The sequence below is a fragment of the Artemia sp. Qi Xiang Cuo genome, chromosome 20, assembly GCF_049724085.1.
Source record: "Artemia sp. Qi Xiang Cuo chromosome 20, ASM4972408v1, whole genome shotgun sequence".
Taxonomy (NCBI): Eukaryota; Metazoa; Arthropoda; class Branchiopoda; order Anostraca; family Artemiidae; genus Artemia; species Artemia sp. Qi Xiang Cuo.
In genome coordinates, this window is record NC_142813.1 from 1,384,758 (window position 1) to 1,401,852 (window position 17,095).

Below are 17,095 nucleotides of genomic sequence, written 5' to 3' on the forward strand. Positions count from 1 at the left end.
GGGTTGAAACAAACCTAAGAGATTAGGGGCAAGGGTTGTAAGTTATGCACAAGGGGTAGTAAAGGTTTTTATGGAAGGGATTGTTGTTTAACTTCAGTAGTGGCTGAGTCTTTCACCCTGAAAAGACTATGTCAATATAAAACGAGTAGAAATTAATTGAAAAAACTTTTTCCACAAAATAAGCTTTTCAAAAAAAGTAAAGAACTCCATTAAACCAAAAATGAACAAAAATGTAATCAAATAATCTACCAAGCATACAACTACCACAAATCAGCAGCAATAGATAAATGAAACCCAAAACAAACAGAAATTGAAATAAATAACAAAGTCAAACTCAAAAACGAGCAGAAATTAATATGAGAAGTGTTCTAAACCCCTATGCTCTCCAAAAGCCAGAATATAAATTGTACTTTACTAAAACAAAATTTTTAATTTTTTTTTCATTTATAGATTTAAAAAATAAAAATAATTAATATTTTAAGGAATAAATATCAGCATATGTATATTAAACTGAGAATGCCCATTTTTTCATTAAATTCATTTGATTTTTTTTAGTAAAGTACAAATGCCGTTTACTGACTTGCTTGAAGATGCTTTTGAAATAGTAGGCTACAAAGTTCTAATAAAAAACTAAGAGGAACTCACCATCATGTAAGAAGCTTTCCAATCGCTTTTAATTTCCTGGTAGCATCCATATTTTTATAAATAATCTGTCACTCCCCAAATTCAAAATGAGACTGTTGCTAGATTCTCGTTCTATCTTCCATTCATTATTGTCCCGGGCACAAAGGCATTGCGTGGGCTTCTATTTATAGTGCCCCTGGGACAAAGGAACGATAATACAGGGGATCTGGAATCCTTGGTGTCTTCCAGAAAACAATAGACGTCTAGACTCTATAACGGTTCTCCCTATACAAAAATGGCTATGAATTGTGACAAACAAAATTGCCTCCCTGATATGTCGAGGAATGTAAGGCTAATATTGGTTTTAATGGGAAAAGATGGCTTTTAATGGAAAAGAAAGGGTTTTTAATGGGAAAAGAAGGTTTTTAGGCAAAATCATAGGTTTTTATAATACTGAAACAAGATTTCGTCGCACATATTACATAGGTAGACATTCCCTAACACCTAAATCTCTTACAAGCTTAAAAAAAGTGTCCGGATCAGGATTCGAAGGGGATGGCCTGTCGTCGGGGGCATTTATGACGATACTACTTCTGGATTGTACGGGAGTATCGATTAATATATAACTTTTTGAAAGTTTGCAATCGATTGGTTATCACAAAATGGCAGAAAACACCACTTTTCTGCGGCACAATCTTTTTTGTTCCACTAGGACTTTAATTGCCATTCAGATAAGTCTTTTTATTAGGTTTTAGGGTCATTGGTTTGACACAATGATAACTGGGGGGTAAAAAAAAACACAAGTAAACAATAAATCCGTGATCATTCGTCTGGGGAAAAAATAGCAAAATTTTACGTTTTTATAGATAAAGATGCGAAATCTGTGCTATAGGGTTCTCTGGAACTTTGCATTTGATGCTGTGGGATTTTATCAAGATAACTCCCCCTTTTCGGGGTGTTTTGCATCTGTTTCTAAAATAGAGAAATTTTCGGTAGACCTACTTGTTAATTAAAAGAAACACAGTCAAGAATTACGTTTAGGTTAGATCTCAGAAAACCGATTTCACAACCACAAAGACGAGTGACAGGTGATAGAATGTATTGGACTTGTATAATTTGTGCTATATATCTGCAAATTAGGGGGGTAGTTTAGGGGCGCTCTCCCAATACTTCTACCCCCCCCCCTCCTAATGTGCAAATATATAGCCAAAATTACATTAACTAAAGGTTATGTTTCATTATAGGATTAATCCAACTTCACTTCTTGGTTGTGTTTCGTTTAATTAAAAAGTAGCTAATTTTCTCAGGCTTATAACTCTCGGCACATAGCTTTTTATTTTGTAAATTTTTCGTATTTAGAAGAACAGAAAAAGTTTTTTTTTCAATGTATACATTGTTGTCAAATATTCTTTTCCTAGAATTTTGGTTAGAATTAGCACGAGTTGCTCCTTACTTTTAGCTTGTTATCACGAAGTGTTTGATAAGTAAGTAATTAAGCTTTGGCTTCCTCCATTTATATTTGTTGTGTGATCTTATGGTGATGAAACCATTCATCATTTTTTTTTACTGTGAAAAAATAACATATGTTTTTGAGGAACAAAGTCTACCATGGTTATAGAAAGCGCGAAGAGTAAAAAGATAAGACATTGCCTTTCAAATTGGAATCTATTGCGCATTTTATATTTTGCGTATCATGTTTTCACTCACGTCATGACCAGGGTTATCAATGTTGGTGATTTATCGCCAAATTTGGTGAATTTTTTCTGTTTGGTGATTTCTTGGTGGTTTTGGCGACTTTTATCTAAAAACTGGTGGCTTTACTATAAATTTGGCGATTTTTTCTGCTCGGTGATTTCTTCGTGATTTTTGGCGATTTTAACTAAAAACTGGCGGTTTTTACTATAAAATTGGTGATTTTATTCTTTTTGCGCTTCAACTGTGTTTCCATAGCATTGTTGTCCCTTCCCTACTCCAGTGGCCCAGTAGAGCGACCATTTTCTCTATTCAAGCTCACTAAGGGTCCTCTAGGGAAATAATCTGGACACTAGTATCATTGCCTCTCTTATGTATGTGAATAGGTTTTTAACGGGTATAGAAAACTCAAGAAGCAAAATGGTAAGACATTGCCATTCGGACCAGAAATTCTACATCATGACAGAGGGGGAGAGAACTTCTCTTCCTCAACCCACACATTATTCAGTTGTTTTTAAACATTTGACTTTTTGTCTATGCGACAGAAAATAAGAGACATCGTGAGCGCACACTTGACAAAATGAAAAGAAATTTCGACGACGGGAAAAACGAAGATAGTTCCTGCAAGTGATAAGAAGAATAAATAGAATGTAATTATTTCGGCCGAGACCTCCGCTCAACCGTCCTGAGTAAAAAAAAGAAATGGAGAATAAAAATGTAGATAAAAGTTCTCAGGACAAAATAAAAATAAATCAACACTCACATAGAAAATTCCTCAACGTTTTTGTATTTGATCAAGTTTTTAAACTTTAAACCGGTGATGGGAAGGGAGGGACAGAGCCTTCGTATTTTACTACGAACAGGCCTCTTTCTAAAAAAGAGGGTTGAACATTTGAAAAAAGAATTGTCAAGATAGAGGTAGCATCAGATGTATACCACAAAAAGTGATATCAGGGGATGTTATACCAAAATAACTACCATTATTTCCCAATTTTACTGCTAGTAACATTGGGGTCTTGTATCTCAAACATACCTGCTTGAGAAAAGAGAGAATATCACGTCATTTTTTCTATGAGGAGTGGAGTAAAAATCGAAAAAGCAATTCGTTCCTCTATTTTTTCCAAAAATTATGTTAGACTGGGAATTGCACGAATATAGTTCTTTAATTCATCATTCTGGATCCATTTCCAAGGAGCCCGCTTTCTGTAGCTTGAGAAAAAATAGATGAAAGGAAATACTTTCTTTGAATTAAAGTGAAAAACATTTTATTCTTGGAAGCTTTTTTTTCCCCTATTTCTTCTTTTGGATTAAAACGGGGTTCGAAATAAAAATCCTAACAACCTGGATCTTTTAAGACGCGACTATTTTTAGTTAGTTTTATGTGTTAATTGGTATATAAATATATATGTTATCGCGAATGTTCACAAATTGGTTAATGTCTACATCACCGGTGAATGTCCGAAATACCTTTTTTTCTCCTTGAATTTAGCCATCGTTGCCAGTCAACTTTTTCAATTTAATGCAAGGTTTGATGATGACAGGTCAGGTTAGAATAGATTAGGTTTGGTTAGTTGAGGTTATGTTGGGCTGGGTTAACTTGGTTTTTAACCCATTTCTGATATTTAAAGCCAAATTTAAGCTAATCTAACCTAACCTAAAGTAACATAATCTAACCTAACTTTAACTTTTACCATCATAGCTTGCGTAAGATTAAAAAAAGCTGACTCGTAAATCTAGTTGAATCCAAGCAGAGAAAAAGGAATTTCGAACATTTACCGGTGAATGTCGACATTAACCATATTTATATTAACATACATGTTAAAATACAAATTTACAAAAATATAATTATATGAATTGTGTATTATATTAGTTTATGTATTTAATTAGTGAAGAGACAGATGGTCTAAATTTTTACAAACCGTCTGGTAATTGCTAATTATCCAGAACACACTCAAGAATTTTGATATGCAAGGTCTGAGGAAAACCGGTTTAGCTGTCTGTATTCAGAGACGATTACCTTAGGCTCAGTGGAAAAAATTATGTTTTGGGTACGTTTTAATTAAATATTTAATATATAGAGTTGGTATTTTGGTTAGGTATTAAATCCCAGGAATGGGTTAAAAACCTAACCTAACCAATTTTGTTACTAAAATATTATATTTTCATCATATTTTGGTACATTTCATTAGGATTAACCTAACTTCACTTTTTTAACTTCACTTCAGATCTGGTAATTACTAATTATCCAGAACACACTCAAGAATTTTGATATGTAAGGTCTGAGGAAAACCGGTTTAGCTGTCTGTATTCAGAGACGATTAGCTTAGGCTCAGTGGAAAAAATTATGTTGTGGGTACGTTTTAATTAAATATTTAATATATAGAGTTGGTATTTTGGTTAGGTATTAAATCCCAGGAATGGGTTAAAAACCTAACCTAACCAATTTCGTTACTAAAATATTATATTTTCATCATATTTTGGTACATTTCATTAGGATTAACCTAACTTCACTTTTTGGGTGTGTTCTGTATAATTAACAAGTACCATTGTCTTATTAGAAGCTGGATAAAAGAGAGTCATAAAATCATAAAAATCGTAAGTCACAAAACCGACGTATCATAAGCTTACCGGATCCCTTACAACCACTGCTGAATTTTCTTGAACGCTCTGCAGACGCTTGACTTGTGAATTGCTGCTAATATCCTTAAGGCTGGAAGACTGGAATGGTATTGGAGTTTTATAAAGATTGAAGATAGGGTGCTGAAACGCACCTATAAAAAGAACAAGAATGAAGTAAGAATTAGATGATATAATGTAACAACAAATTATACATTATTAAAGTTCCAAGAATAGTGAAGATGAATTCCGCTTCCTTAGATTGGTAAACTGGGAATTTACGCAACCATTTTGGTAGTAGCGGGGACCAAATTAAAAAAAAGAACGTGGTGAAAAACTACAAAAGAAATAGCTCATAGCATACGTCACCAAACAGCTTAGGAAAATGTAGCTTTCTTTTGAAGCTGTAGTTGTCTCCGGTAATCCACAGATTGTTAATGTTTGGATTTTTACTTAATTTAACGAATTAGTTTTGCTCATTTGTTTTCACAGTTCGACGTGGCAACATTGACGAAGATGGGGTACTCTCTAAAAAACTTCATAATGTTGAAACAGAGATAAGATATTTTTTGAAAACCGCAGATTTAAGGAAGGAATAGACAAGATATATAAGTAGACCTCTTCCCTAGGGAGGGATTTTTATTTTGATAGCCTTGGTTCTTCAAAAAAGCAATACTCTAAAGCTGTATAAAAATTGGCAGATTTTAGTTTCTGTCATAAACAGTTTACAAAACAAAAAATTGCAAAGAAGAGAGAAACGAGGGCAATAAAAGCCAGTGAAAAACAGAAGAAAAAAAATATTATCCAAATATTTTGGTTGACACCTCTGCTTAACCATCCTCAGTGCAGAATAAAAATAAAAAAATGTACATAAAACTCGAAGGACAATATAAAAACCAAACCTCAAAATAAAAATTTTGAGGTTTATAAAAAACTAAAAAACTTGAGTTACCCTTTCACCGTTATTTCAAAAGGGTCCTATTTTAGTTTCAGTGTTTATTTTGAGGTTTGATTTTATCTCAAGGTTTTCCACTGAATTGAAAATTAAAAATCTAATAACAACTTAATGTCAAAACTTTCGGAAAGTTTACGATAATACACAACCCAAAAATAAAATTGCAGAAGAGGGCCAGGGGAATGTTGCGGACAGTTCTTCACTCCCAGATCTATTGTTGCGACATTTAATATTTATTTAGATTGTTTTTGGTGTACTTTCAGAAGAAAAAACGTAGCTAAGGGACCTCCAGGGCCCTTTTATGGTTCTTAATGGCGCTGCTGGTACGTAGAGCCAAGACATTAAGACCAGAATATAGTCACTAATAGGCAGGACCTATGAGAGTCGAAACGGGATCCTTGAGTCTAGTCCCAGAAGCCGCACCACGCCGAAATGACGGCGGCGAATGTGTGATTCAGTATCGGCGGCGGCGCGCCGCCTTTTTTAGACGGGCGGGCCCCCACGGCGCGCTAATTTTTCTAATTAAAAATAATAATAAAAATTCCACTTCACCAAGCACGTTCAACCTCGATTTTAGTAAGGATTTTTAAATGACCAATAAGGATTCTCATTTTTAGTCACTAGACCCAGGGAAGCCTATGTTGTGCTCATGTTTAACATCGCTTTGTTTCTATAAAATCCCGTGTTTAGTCATTTTCTTCTTGTTAATAATTTGTGCTAATGTCTGTATAACTTTCAAAGTTTGAAGTTCAATCATCTCATATTTATCAAATTCATACGAAAAGGAAGTGAAAAAAACACAACAAATAACAACATCAAAAAACGCTGTATACAAGTCAGATACCATGGCTTAACAACACCAACAATTTTAAATCAGCGGTTACATCACTTCAGTTACAATTGCTGTAACAAATGTCAGTTTGTTCACTCTGCCTGGAGCCATTGATCTTTTTGCAGTCACTATCAGTCCCTTCGCGCTAAAAAGCCGTTTAGCTGGGGTACATGTGGCCGTTACAGCCAGAACTAGACGAACGTAAACTGCCACTCGCGGGATCTGATACTAGTATTGTACCTTGGGGTCCCACAAAATGCCGCAAATGGGCTTCTTATTTGTATCTGCTGAAATAAGTTGTTTTATAAGGGAGAACAAACCTGCGCCTTCACCATAGGGCTTCTGCGCCCTACACTACAGGAGGAACCAAACTGCACCTTTACCCTCTTTTCTTATCAACACGGACTAACCCTCCGAAATCCTTTTCTGAAAGAAGTGGTCAATATATAACGTTTCAAGTCAAAGTTTAAGGCTACTTCAACTTCAGTGTGCTCTGCTATCTGCAAAAAAATGTAATTCATTTCTATAGATATATTTCTATACTAGCTCTAGATAATCTACCAAGCGGGAAACTACCGCAAATCAGCATCGATAAATAAATGAAACCCAAAACGACCAAAAATAACAATAAATAACTGAGTCAAACTCAAAACGATCAGAAATTAACATAAGTTGGGCTCAAAACCCCTATGCCTTCCCAAGGCCAGAACATAATTTTCACTTTACTGAAAAAATATAAATGTTTTTACTTTTACAACTTTAATAAATTAAATAATATTAACATTTTGATTACTAAATATCAGTATATGTATATTAAACTGACAATGCATATTCATTTGTATTTTTTTCAGTAAAGTGCAAATTATGTTCTGGCCTTGGGAAGGCATACGGGTTTTTCGCCCAACTTATTTTAAATTCTGCTCGTTTTGAGTTTGACTCGGTTATTTATTGTAATTTCTGTTTGTTTTGGATTTTATTTATTTATCGATGCTGATTTGTGGTAGTTTCAGGCTTGGTAGATTATTTGACTTTAATTTTGCTCATTTTTGGTTTAATGGAGTTCTTTACTTTTCTTTGAAAAAACTAATTTTTTGGAAACAGTTTTTTTAATTAATTTCTGTTCGTTTTATATTGACATAGTCTTTTCAGGGAAAAAGAAAATCATACTTTAAATCTTTTCGTTTTTTTAAGTATTTATAGTTTGTCCTGTTATTTGTATGCTGGAAAACAATTTTCAGCAAAATTTAACAACATAGACCCTTTTAAAAATCTGGACACAAATAATAGTGTTTAATTTAGTTCCTTACCTCCTCTAGTTGACCTGAAATGGAAAACTTGATAACATTCGTAAAAAAAATTGTTTACTTTCTTTGATAGCTTGGATACACTTACGCTATTTTGATTTGGTCAAATTTTAAGAGTAGAAGAAGCCCTTAAAATTTGAACATAATACCCTCAGTCGTTCTTTAGATACTGCTGAGATGATTTATTGGGAATTAGCATTAATACAGTGCATTTTGATTTAATCTTAAGGCAACATTTATTTTTTAAACAAAAAGGCAAATAGGAGGGTGAGCGTGGGAAGCGGGATAAGTTTCCCTCCAATCACTTTCGACTATTAAAAAGGACATCAGCCCTTTCTATTTTCAATCGAATGAGCCCTTTTCGAAGTTCCTACGACAACTCCTTCGATACGAAGTGCCCTGGTCTAAACAACAACAACAACAAAAAAATGATGAATTATACCCACATAGATATCTACTATAAAATGTCAAGCCTTCCAATCACTTTCGATTATTAAAAAGGGCACTAGGATTTTATATTTTCAAACTCATGATCCCTTTTTGAGTTTATACGACAACGCTTTCTATAAACACCTTATATGCCCCCAGGGCATAAATTACAACCCTTGCCCTAAGGGCTGTGAGGGTGGTTGTCATCCTCTAAGACCTAATTTCCAGAACTTTCAACTACGTTAAACAAAATGGCTATCTCAAAATTTTGATTGTATGTGTTTCGGGAAATCATTTTCGACTATTAAAAAGGGCACAAGCCACTCCAATCTCTAATTGAATGAGCCCTTTTCGAAGTTTCTACGACAACTTCTTCGATACGAAGTGCCCTGGTCTAAAGGAAAAAATAATAAATAATACATTGTGCCAACATCGTTCTTATATACCTCCAGGGCATAACTACAAAACCCTTGCCCTCAGGGTTGTGGGGGAGTAACCTCCTCAAAAAACAAATTTTCTCTCTGGAAATCAGTTACTCTGAACAAAATGGCTATCTTAAAATTTTGATTGGATGTGTTTGGGGAAACGGTGGGCGTGGAAGGGATGTTACCTGCCTTCCAATCCCTTTCGACTATTAAAAGGGGCGCTAGTTATTCCAATTTCCTATCGAATGAGCCCTTTTTGAAGTTTTTTACGACAACTCCTTCGATACGAATTGCCCTGGTATGGAAAACAAAAAAAAACAAAAAAAAAATAAATAATATATTGTGCCAACATTGTTCTTTACTTAGACATCTCGATTGCGCTGCCTATGACAACATCCTAAATTGCCTAATGCTCTTTTACCTACCTCTTTTCATCCGAAAAATCAGAAAGAAAAATGAACGGAATTTTAAAGTGGAAGGTAGAATTTTTGTTTCAAGAAAAATTTCTTCTTCTCCTTCCTATGAACCGATATACATGGCGAGCCAAAGATGACAGTATTTGTTTTTAAGAAACAGATTAGCCGGGATGACGGTTGAAGCCCGGTGGTCGATATCTATAACCAAAAAAGAGAAAAAAACGGCGGCGGAGTAGTGACGCCGCCGCCGATAGAATCAGCGGCGGCGTCAGCGCGCTGATGCACGCTCGGCGGCGCGCCGCCGTTTTTTTTCGGCGGCACGCCGCCGCTTTTCGGCGCGGCGTCGGGGTCTACTTGAGTCACATCTTCGTACCACCTGTAATGAGACATCTGGTGTTGGATGTCATACAACATCAGAATGTTGACATCCGGGTGTTGGAAGTGAAAAATGGCGTACAGCATTGTCACGATCTCTTCCAGCCAACTCTGGTCGAAAGCGCTAGACCAAGACATCAAGACATGGTTGGGAATTTGGGATGTGACAGGATGATGTTTGCTCAATTAAAGAAAACAGAAGCGAGCACATCACGTATAACCTATTTATTTAGACTTAGCTCCTCCCATGACGTCTGGCGCATAAGGCGACAACGGTGCCTCTCCACGGCGACCTCTGAAGAGCTTGAGACCACAGATCTTCCTAAGATGCCCTCGCCAAAGTAGCCTCTTTCTCTAGGGATCGGCCAAGCGTCGTTCTCTGTTGTCCACGTCTTCTAATGCCTGGGGTGACAGAACACCAAACATCATGGGGGAGCCTGCCATCGCCCATACGGACCATATGACCCCAATTTCGCCATCTACTACTTAGGATTTTTTCAAATATTAACGGTTGTTCCGTCCTTTCACGTATGGCGGCGTTCATAATTCTTTCGGACCAGTGGCTCCACAGGATGCGCCGAAGACAGTTATTTTGGAAACATTGGATTCGTTTCTCAAGTTGTTTCGTCAGTGCCCATGTCACACATCCATAAGTCAGTACAGAGAGGACATTGGTATTTAAGAGTCGGAGTTTGAGCTTCAGAGAGTACACAGCATTTTCCCAAACTATTCTTAATTTGGTAAAAGCATTGCCTGCACAGGCAATGCGTGTAGTAATTTGACGTTCGAGACTTGCGTCAGATTTGATGAGGCTTCCCAGACACTTAAATTCTGTAACCTCATCTAGCTCATCTAAGCCGACATCCAGTGGCCTGGCCGGAGTTGTATTTACGTTGTTATGCATAATCTTTGTCTTTTGAGTACTAATGGACAATCCAACTCGCCCAGATTTGTTCGAGAGCTCGGTGATGTTCTGTTCTGTTCTCTCTTAGATGAGAGAGGAGGGCAATGTCATCAGCAAAATCAACGTCAAAGACACTACGCCTCTCATTCAACTGTATCCCCCCAAGAAAATGACTGGACCGCAGTACACAGTCAATGAAAACCGTGAAGAGTACAGGAGAGAGGATACAACCTTGTCGTACACCAGAATTGATCTGGAACCATTCCGTCAGGTTTCCATCGTCGGTTCGTATGGCGGCTAGCTGGTCATTATATAAAGCAACAATAATACTAATAATCTTGTCTGGGAGTCCATAATATCGTAGTATTCTCCATAATGATTTCCTATGTACTGAATCGAACGCCTTTACGAAAACAATAAACGCTATTAATATTTCGGTTTGCCACTCGTTCGATTTTTCAATTAGAATTCTTAGGCTGAATATCAGATCAGCACAAGATGACCAAAAACCGTGTTGCGACTGTCATCTCTCAGGATCTCGTCAATTTTCGACTGAATACGATTCAGGAGTATTTTACAGAGAACTTTACCTCCTATGGACTGTAGGGTTATACCTCGCCATTTGTTGCAATCCACAGTAAGACCTTTCTCAAAAATTTTTATAATGATTCATTTCTTCCAATCAGTTGGGACACTCTCGGTTTCCCAAATTTGATTCAAAATTTCGTAGAGAGGCTTCGTCAAGGCCGAGGCGCCATATTTCAATAATTCAGGTTGTACGCCATGAATTCTGGCAGCTTTGCAGTTTTTCAGGTTGCATAGTACGGTTTTCACTTCCAGTAGGCTAATGGGTTCAACATTGATTCCAAGATCGACAAGCGGAACACCAGGCGGAGGCTCCATGGGATTTACAGGGGGACGAAAATTTAGTACTTCGTTAAAATATTCTCTCCATCTGTTATCAATATCTTCTTTCCTCGTAAGTAGTTCGCCAGTCTTACTTGCAACAGCGCATGCTGGCTTTCAGAAGTCACCAGTGATCTCTTTGGTTATTCGATACACCATTCTACTGTCGTCTTTGCTGGCAGCCGCCTCAGTTTCGGCTGCTTTTGTCTCCAAAAAGCAACGTCTGTCATTTTTTGTGGACCGCTTTATACCTTCGTGGATTTGTTTCAATTGGGCCTTGAGTTGGTATTTGTAGTGAGGGGTGACGTTATTATCACAGCTGTCTAGCTGGATCTTCATTTCTTTTCTCTCTTGCATGAGTTTCCACGAGCCATCGCTGATCCACTGTTCACTCTTCTCTTTCGCGTAACCAGCCGACTCTTCAGTGGCTCCTCTTGCACACTCCACAATTAAATTCCAATTCCCATCCACTGGGACACCGGTTTCATCGCATGTCAGGTTTGCAAACTTGTTAGAAAGGGCAACACAATATGCTTCCCTCTCTTGTCTATCCTGGAGCTTCTGAATGCCAAACATTTTCACAGTCTCTTTGCGCTTGGTAATAGCCTTTAATTTTAGTTTAAAACCAGCAATCACTAGTTGGTGGTCCGAGTATGAATCGGCCCCACGAAAAGTACGCACATCTTCCAGACAACGTCTGTGACGTTTTCTAATAAGAGCGTGATCACTTTGGTTCCGTGTAGTCCCATAAGGTGAAGTCCATGTATATTTGTGAACATCACGATGAGGGAACCATGATCCTCCAACAATTAGGCCATGCCTAACGCAAAAGTCTATTAATCGCACTCCATTACCATTTATCACACCAAGACCGTGCTTGCCAATCACTTCGGGGGCATAGCTGTGGTCATTACCAACTTTAATATTAAAACCACCACACAAAACAAGAATATCATGTTCAGGTACTGAGTTGACTAGATCATTTAATTCAGAATAAAACGTATCTTTCACAGAATCATCAGCCTCATTTTTTGGGGCATAAGCAGATATAATTGTCATTTTTGACTGAGAACTAATAAAACGAGCTTTTAGTATCCTCTCATTTTTTGGCGTAGATTCGAGCATCGATTTCTTAGCTGCTTTGCTCACAGCTAAGGCAACTCCAGCTTCACGCCTCCTCTGCGTTCCAGAGAAGAAGACTTCATATCCATCAATTTGAATGGAACCAGAGCCTATTAGTCTAGTTTCTGATAGAGCTGCTATATCGACACAGTAGGACTGAAGGGTTTTAATTACACCCTCAACGCGGCCAGACTGAGTATCTGGATTGATCTTCCTGACGTTCCGAAACACAAGGCGAAAAGATTACTTCGTTTTCAGAAAAAGTGTTTGGGGGCGGTCCGTGGTTGTCATCTCTGAAGTCAAATCAGATCCGAGGCAATTCGTTGTCGATTCGAAAACCATCGTTTATGCACATCTTGTTTCAGCATTATAATACTAACGGACAAGGTGGAGGAGAAGGGCTCAAAAAGAGATGAGGATTAAGGAAAACTTGTAGTTGAAGTGATAGATTCAGAGGGGTTCACTCGAAAATTCTAATATACAATGAGCTTCAGAACAATGAAGCATTTGAGTTCATTAGCCTTTATAATATTATGCCAAATCTTCATGACTGAGAAACTACAACCCGGGCCAGATTAAGGATTTGAAGGCCCCTAGGCTAATAAAATTATGGGATCGCTTTCAACAGAACAGGAAGTATAAAAGAATAGTATAAGAAGTAAGAATATAAGAGGTCCCAAATTCAATCCATACCCAGGACTTCAATCCAATTGAGACGCCTTATGCCACGTCCATGTTTCTTAAAATAAGGGAATTAATAAAGTCAATTTTAGTGACCAAAATTTTTATTTGATTGTCAAATTTCTGATTTTCCCTTTTTTAAACTTAAGAGTAGTTTCAGGAAAAGTGAATTCTTTGGTTATGGAAAATTTTACAGTATTCTAATCATTCGTTATTTTTTAATTATTTTCCTTTCGTGTGTTTCATTACTCTTGTCTCATTTCCTAGTCGCATCGACAGACCAGGATTTCCAGCCAATAATGATCCGAAGCTGGTTCAAAACCGGTTCTGAATTATTTTAGGTTTAAATCAGTTTTGTACGGTGCCAGTTTGGGCCCCTCTGGACTAAAATTAACAATTTTGACCTCGCTAGAATCACCTTTGAAAAATGATTTATTTCTAAATAAGAAGATGCTATATTCCAAATCACCAATCAAACGATCCATGCAGGTATGTATACTGGAATCTATTTGGAGAAAAGACAGGTAAATAAAAAGAGTAAAAGTGGAAAGAGCGCCTTTTCCTGGAGCGGACGACCAACCAGATTTTATATCTCCCCCCCCCCCACAAAAAATTCTTAGAAGTGATTTAGATACTTGTGTATTATACGGCAAACACTCAAGTTCACACTGTTTAAAACTCGAGAACAAACCGGTTTCTTTGTTAGTTTCTTTCAGCTTAGTGTGAGACAAGACAAAAACAAGTGAGAGAATAGATGGGAAATATATAATTTAGGCTATATATTTGTATATTAGGGTATGGGGGTAAAGTATTACGACAGTTTGGAGCTAGAAAACAATTCTTACTTCGTAATATGCAGAATAATTATGCCTAACATATTTTGCATGCAGACATGCTGTACTTGACCCCCACCCCGTAATGTGCAAATATAGAGCTCAAATTCGTTTTGAAAGTATTATATTTTCATCATATCCTGTGATATTTCACTAGAATTGAGCGTCAAAGAACCAGGTTCTAATTAAATGAAGCACTTGAGTGTTTGTCGTACAATACACAAGTACAGTAATCTATTTGTTATTTGCATTCATGCAAATAACAAAGAACCTGGTCAAAAGAACCAGGTTCTAATTAAATGAAGCACTTGAGTGTTTGTCGTACAATACACAAGTACAGTAATCTATTTGTTATTTGCATTGAAAATTCTATAGAATAACCCCCTCCCTCTAGATTTTGAAAATATATTTACTGTACATTAGACTGTATATTAGAGTAAAGCTGACCCACCCTATATTTTTGTGACTAAGTAAATGCCACTTAGGGATCGATTTATAGCTGAAATATCAAATTCAGACCCAGGAATGTATTTTCAAACTTCTTCGATCCTTTGTAAAATCGTAATGCTTTAAAGATTCTATAAAATAGGTTCTAACTTTAAAAGGAATCCTTTTTGGGTTAAAACCGAACTTACAACCACCTTGCCGCGTAACCAAAGTAGAAAGGCCTTATTGACTCCGGTACGTACATAATTCCGTTATCAAAAGAATGTATCTCCGGTACTTACACCAAATATGGATACAGAGTCCCTAGGGAAAACACCTGTGCTGTCAGTCCCAATCCCACACCAAATAAGGGCATAGACTCCGAACCCCACACCATATATGGGCATAGAGTCATTGGGGAGAACACGTGGTTAATGGGGTCAATTACCTAAATGTCAAGGTCGATGTTGTTGTTGTTCTAAGTGCACGCTCTCAGCGAATGTCAAGGTCGATGTTGTTGTTGTTGTTTTTGGCACGCTCTCAGCGAATGTTATGATCCAGAAATTGGGAACACCTGTGCTGTCGACCTCAATTCACCTATCGTGAATCAATAATTCCACTTTGAAACAACAAATTAATTCCCCTTTCTTGACAGATCAATCAACCAATGACATCATCTGTCAGACTTTAAAAATTTTCGCCTAGAAACGATTCTCCAGGAATAGATCCAAGTCATTAATGTCTTTGCCTCGGAAACAACTCTTTTGGTCGAACTCCAAAAGATATTAATAAACATTGCCATGGAAACAATTCTCCAAGAAACATCTTAGCGATGAATTGTTTTAGCATGGGAATCAGGTTTCTTATTAATTTGAAATGTGAAAGCACAGAGATGCCAAACAAAAGGAACACGTTGAAATTACGTTTAGGGATTATTTGGGCGAAACCGTTTTAGACTGGTTATGGAATTATTTCGGCGAAACAGATAGAGACATTTTAAAAGATGATTTTAGAAAGGGTTTTAGAAGAGGTTTTGAGTGTGGTCGTTATAGTAAACAAGTTCTATTTGAACAGTGTTGTGAGGTCCTCTACCCCAAGCCCAAAGGGTTCCGATCCCCCTACCCAACCCCGAAAAAACCCCCCGGTGCTCAAAGGGCCCCCAAGCTCCCAAAGGGCCACCGGCGCCCCCCCAAGGCCCACCCCAGACCCCCAAAGGCCCTCCCCGCGCCCCCCAAAGGTCCATCGAGCTCCAAAAAGACCAACGGGGTCCCAAAGGCCCTCCACCGGTCCCCAAATGTCCCCCAGGCTCCCAACTGGCCCCCCGGACCCCCAAAGGCCCTCCCCCGGTCCCCAAAGGTCCCCCGGGCCCGAGAAGCGCCATGGAGCAGGAATGCGCCGCATGGGGATGTGCCGCAGGGGGAAGCGCCACGGGTCGGGGGAAGCGCCGCAGGGATGCGCCGCAGGAATGCGCCACAGGGATGCGCCACAGGATGAGCCGCAGGAATGCACCGCAGGGATTCGCCGCAGGGATGCGCCGCTGGGATGCACTGAAGGAATGTGCTAAAGGAATTTACCACAGAGATACACTGCAGAGATGTGCCGCAAAAAAAAGTAAACTATCAAGTAACAATTTCGAAAGATGATCCCCCCAACGCCCTCCTCAGACCCCCAAAGGCCCTCCCCTGGTCCTCAAAGGTCCCCCCGGGCACCCAACGGGCCAACCGGCCCCCAAGGGTCCCCCGGACCACAACAGGTCCACCCCCCGTCCCCAAAGGTCCACTGGGCTCCCAAAAGACCCACCCAATCCTCAAGGGCCCCGGATCCCCAAAGGCCCTCCCTGGGCCCCTAAGGCCCTCCCCCAGTCCCCATACATGCACACAAAAACTTACACACACACAAAAACTTACACACACGCACAAAAACTTACACACACACACACGAAAACTTACACACACACACGAAAAATTACACACACACGCCAAAACTTACACACAAACACAAACAAACATACACACACACACACACACACAAAAACTTACAAATGCAAAAGAAAAAAAAAAAGCACAAGAAAAAATAAAAGAACAACAAAAATTACACACACACACACACACAAAACTTACACACACACACACACAAGATAACATACACACACACTCCAAAACATACACACACACAAAAACTTACACAAACACAAACACACACACACAAAAACTTACACATTAAAACAAAAAAACTCACAAACAAAAGAACAAAAACTTAAAAAAACAAAAACATAATCACAAACTTCCAAAAAAACAAAATAAAACAAACAAAAACACGCAAAAACAAACACACAAAAAAACTTAAACACAAAAAAACACACACACACACACAAAAAAACTTATACAAACACACACACAAAAAAAACTAAAACACAAAAAAACTGAAACACGCACAAACAAAAACTGACACACACACAAAAAAAACTTACATCCACACACAAAAGCTTAGACACAAAAACTTACACACACACACACAAAAACTTAGACCCACACGCAAAAACTTACATGCACACA

General features: G+C 38.0%; 1 protein-coding gene across 1 annotated transcript in view; it reads right to left on the reverse strand.

Annotated features, from left to right (window-relative positions):
- The window catches only part of LOC148939750 (uncharacterized), a 72,640-nt gene that overhangs the window by 27,739 nt on the left and 27,806 nt on the right, over nucleotides 1–17,095 (reverse strand). Inside the window, exon 2 of the mRNA XM_089105724.1 lies at nucleotides 4,945–5,087. Within this exon, the coding sequence (XP_088961850.1) occupies nucleotides 4,945–5,087 (143 nt within the window). The remainder of the gene's footprint in view (nucleotides 1–4,944; nucleotides 5,088–17,095) is intronic.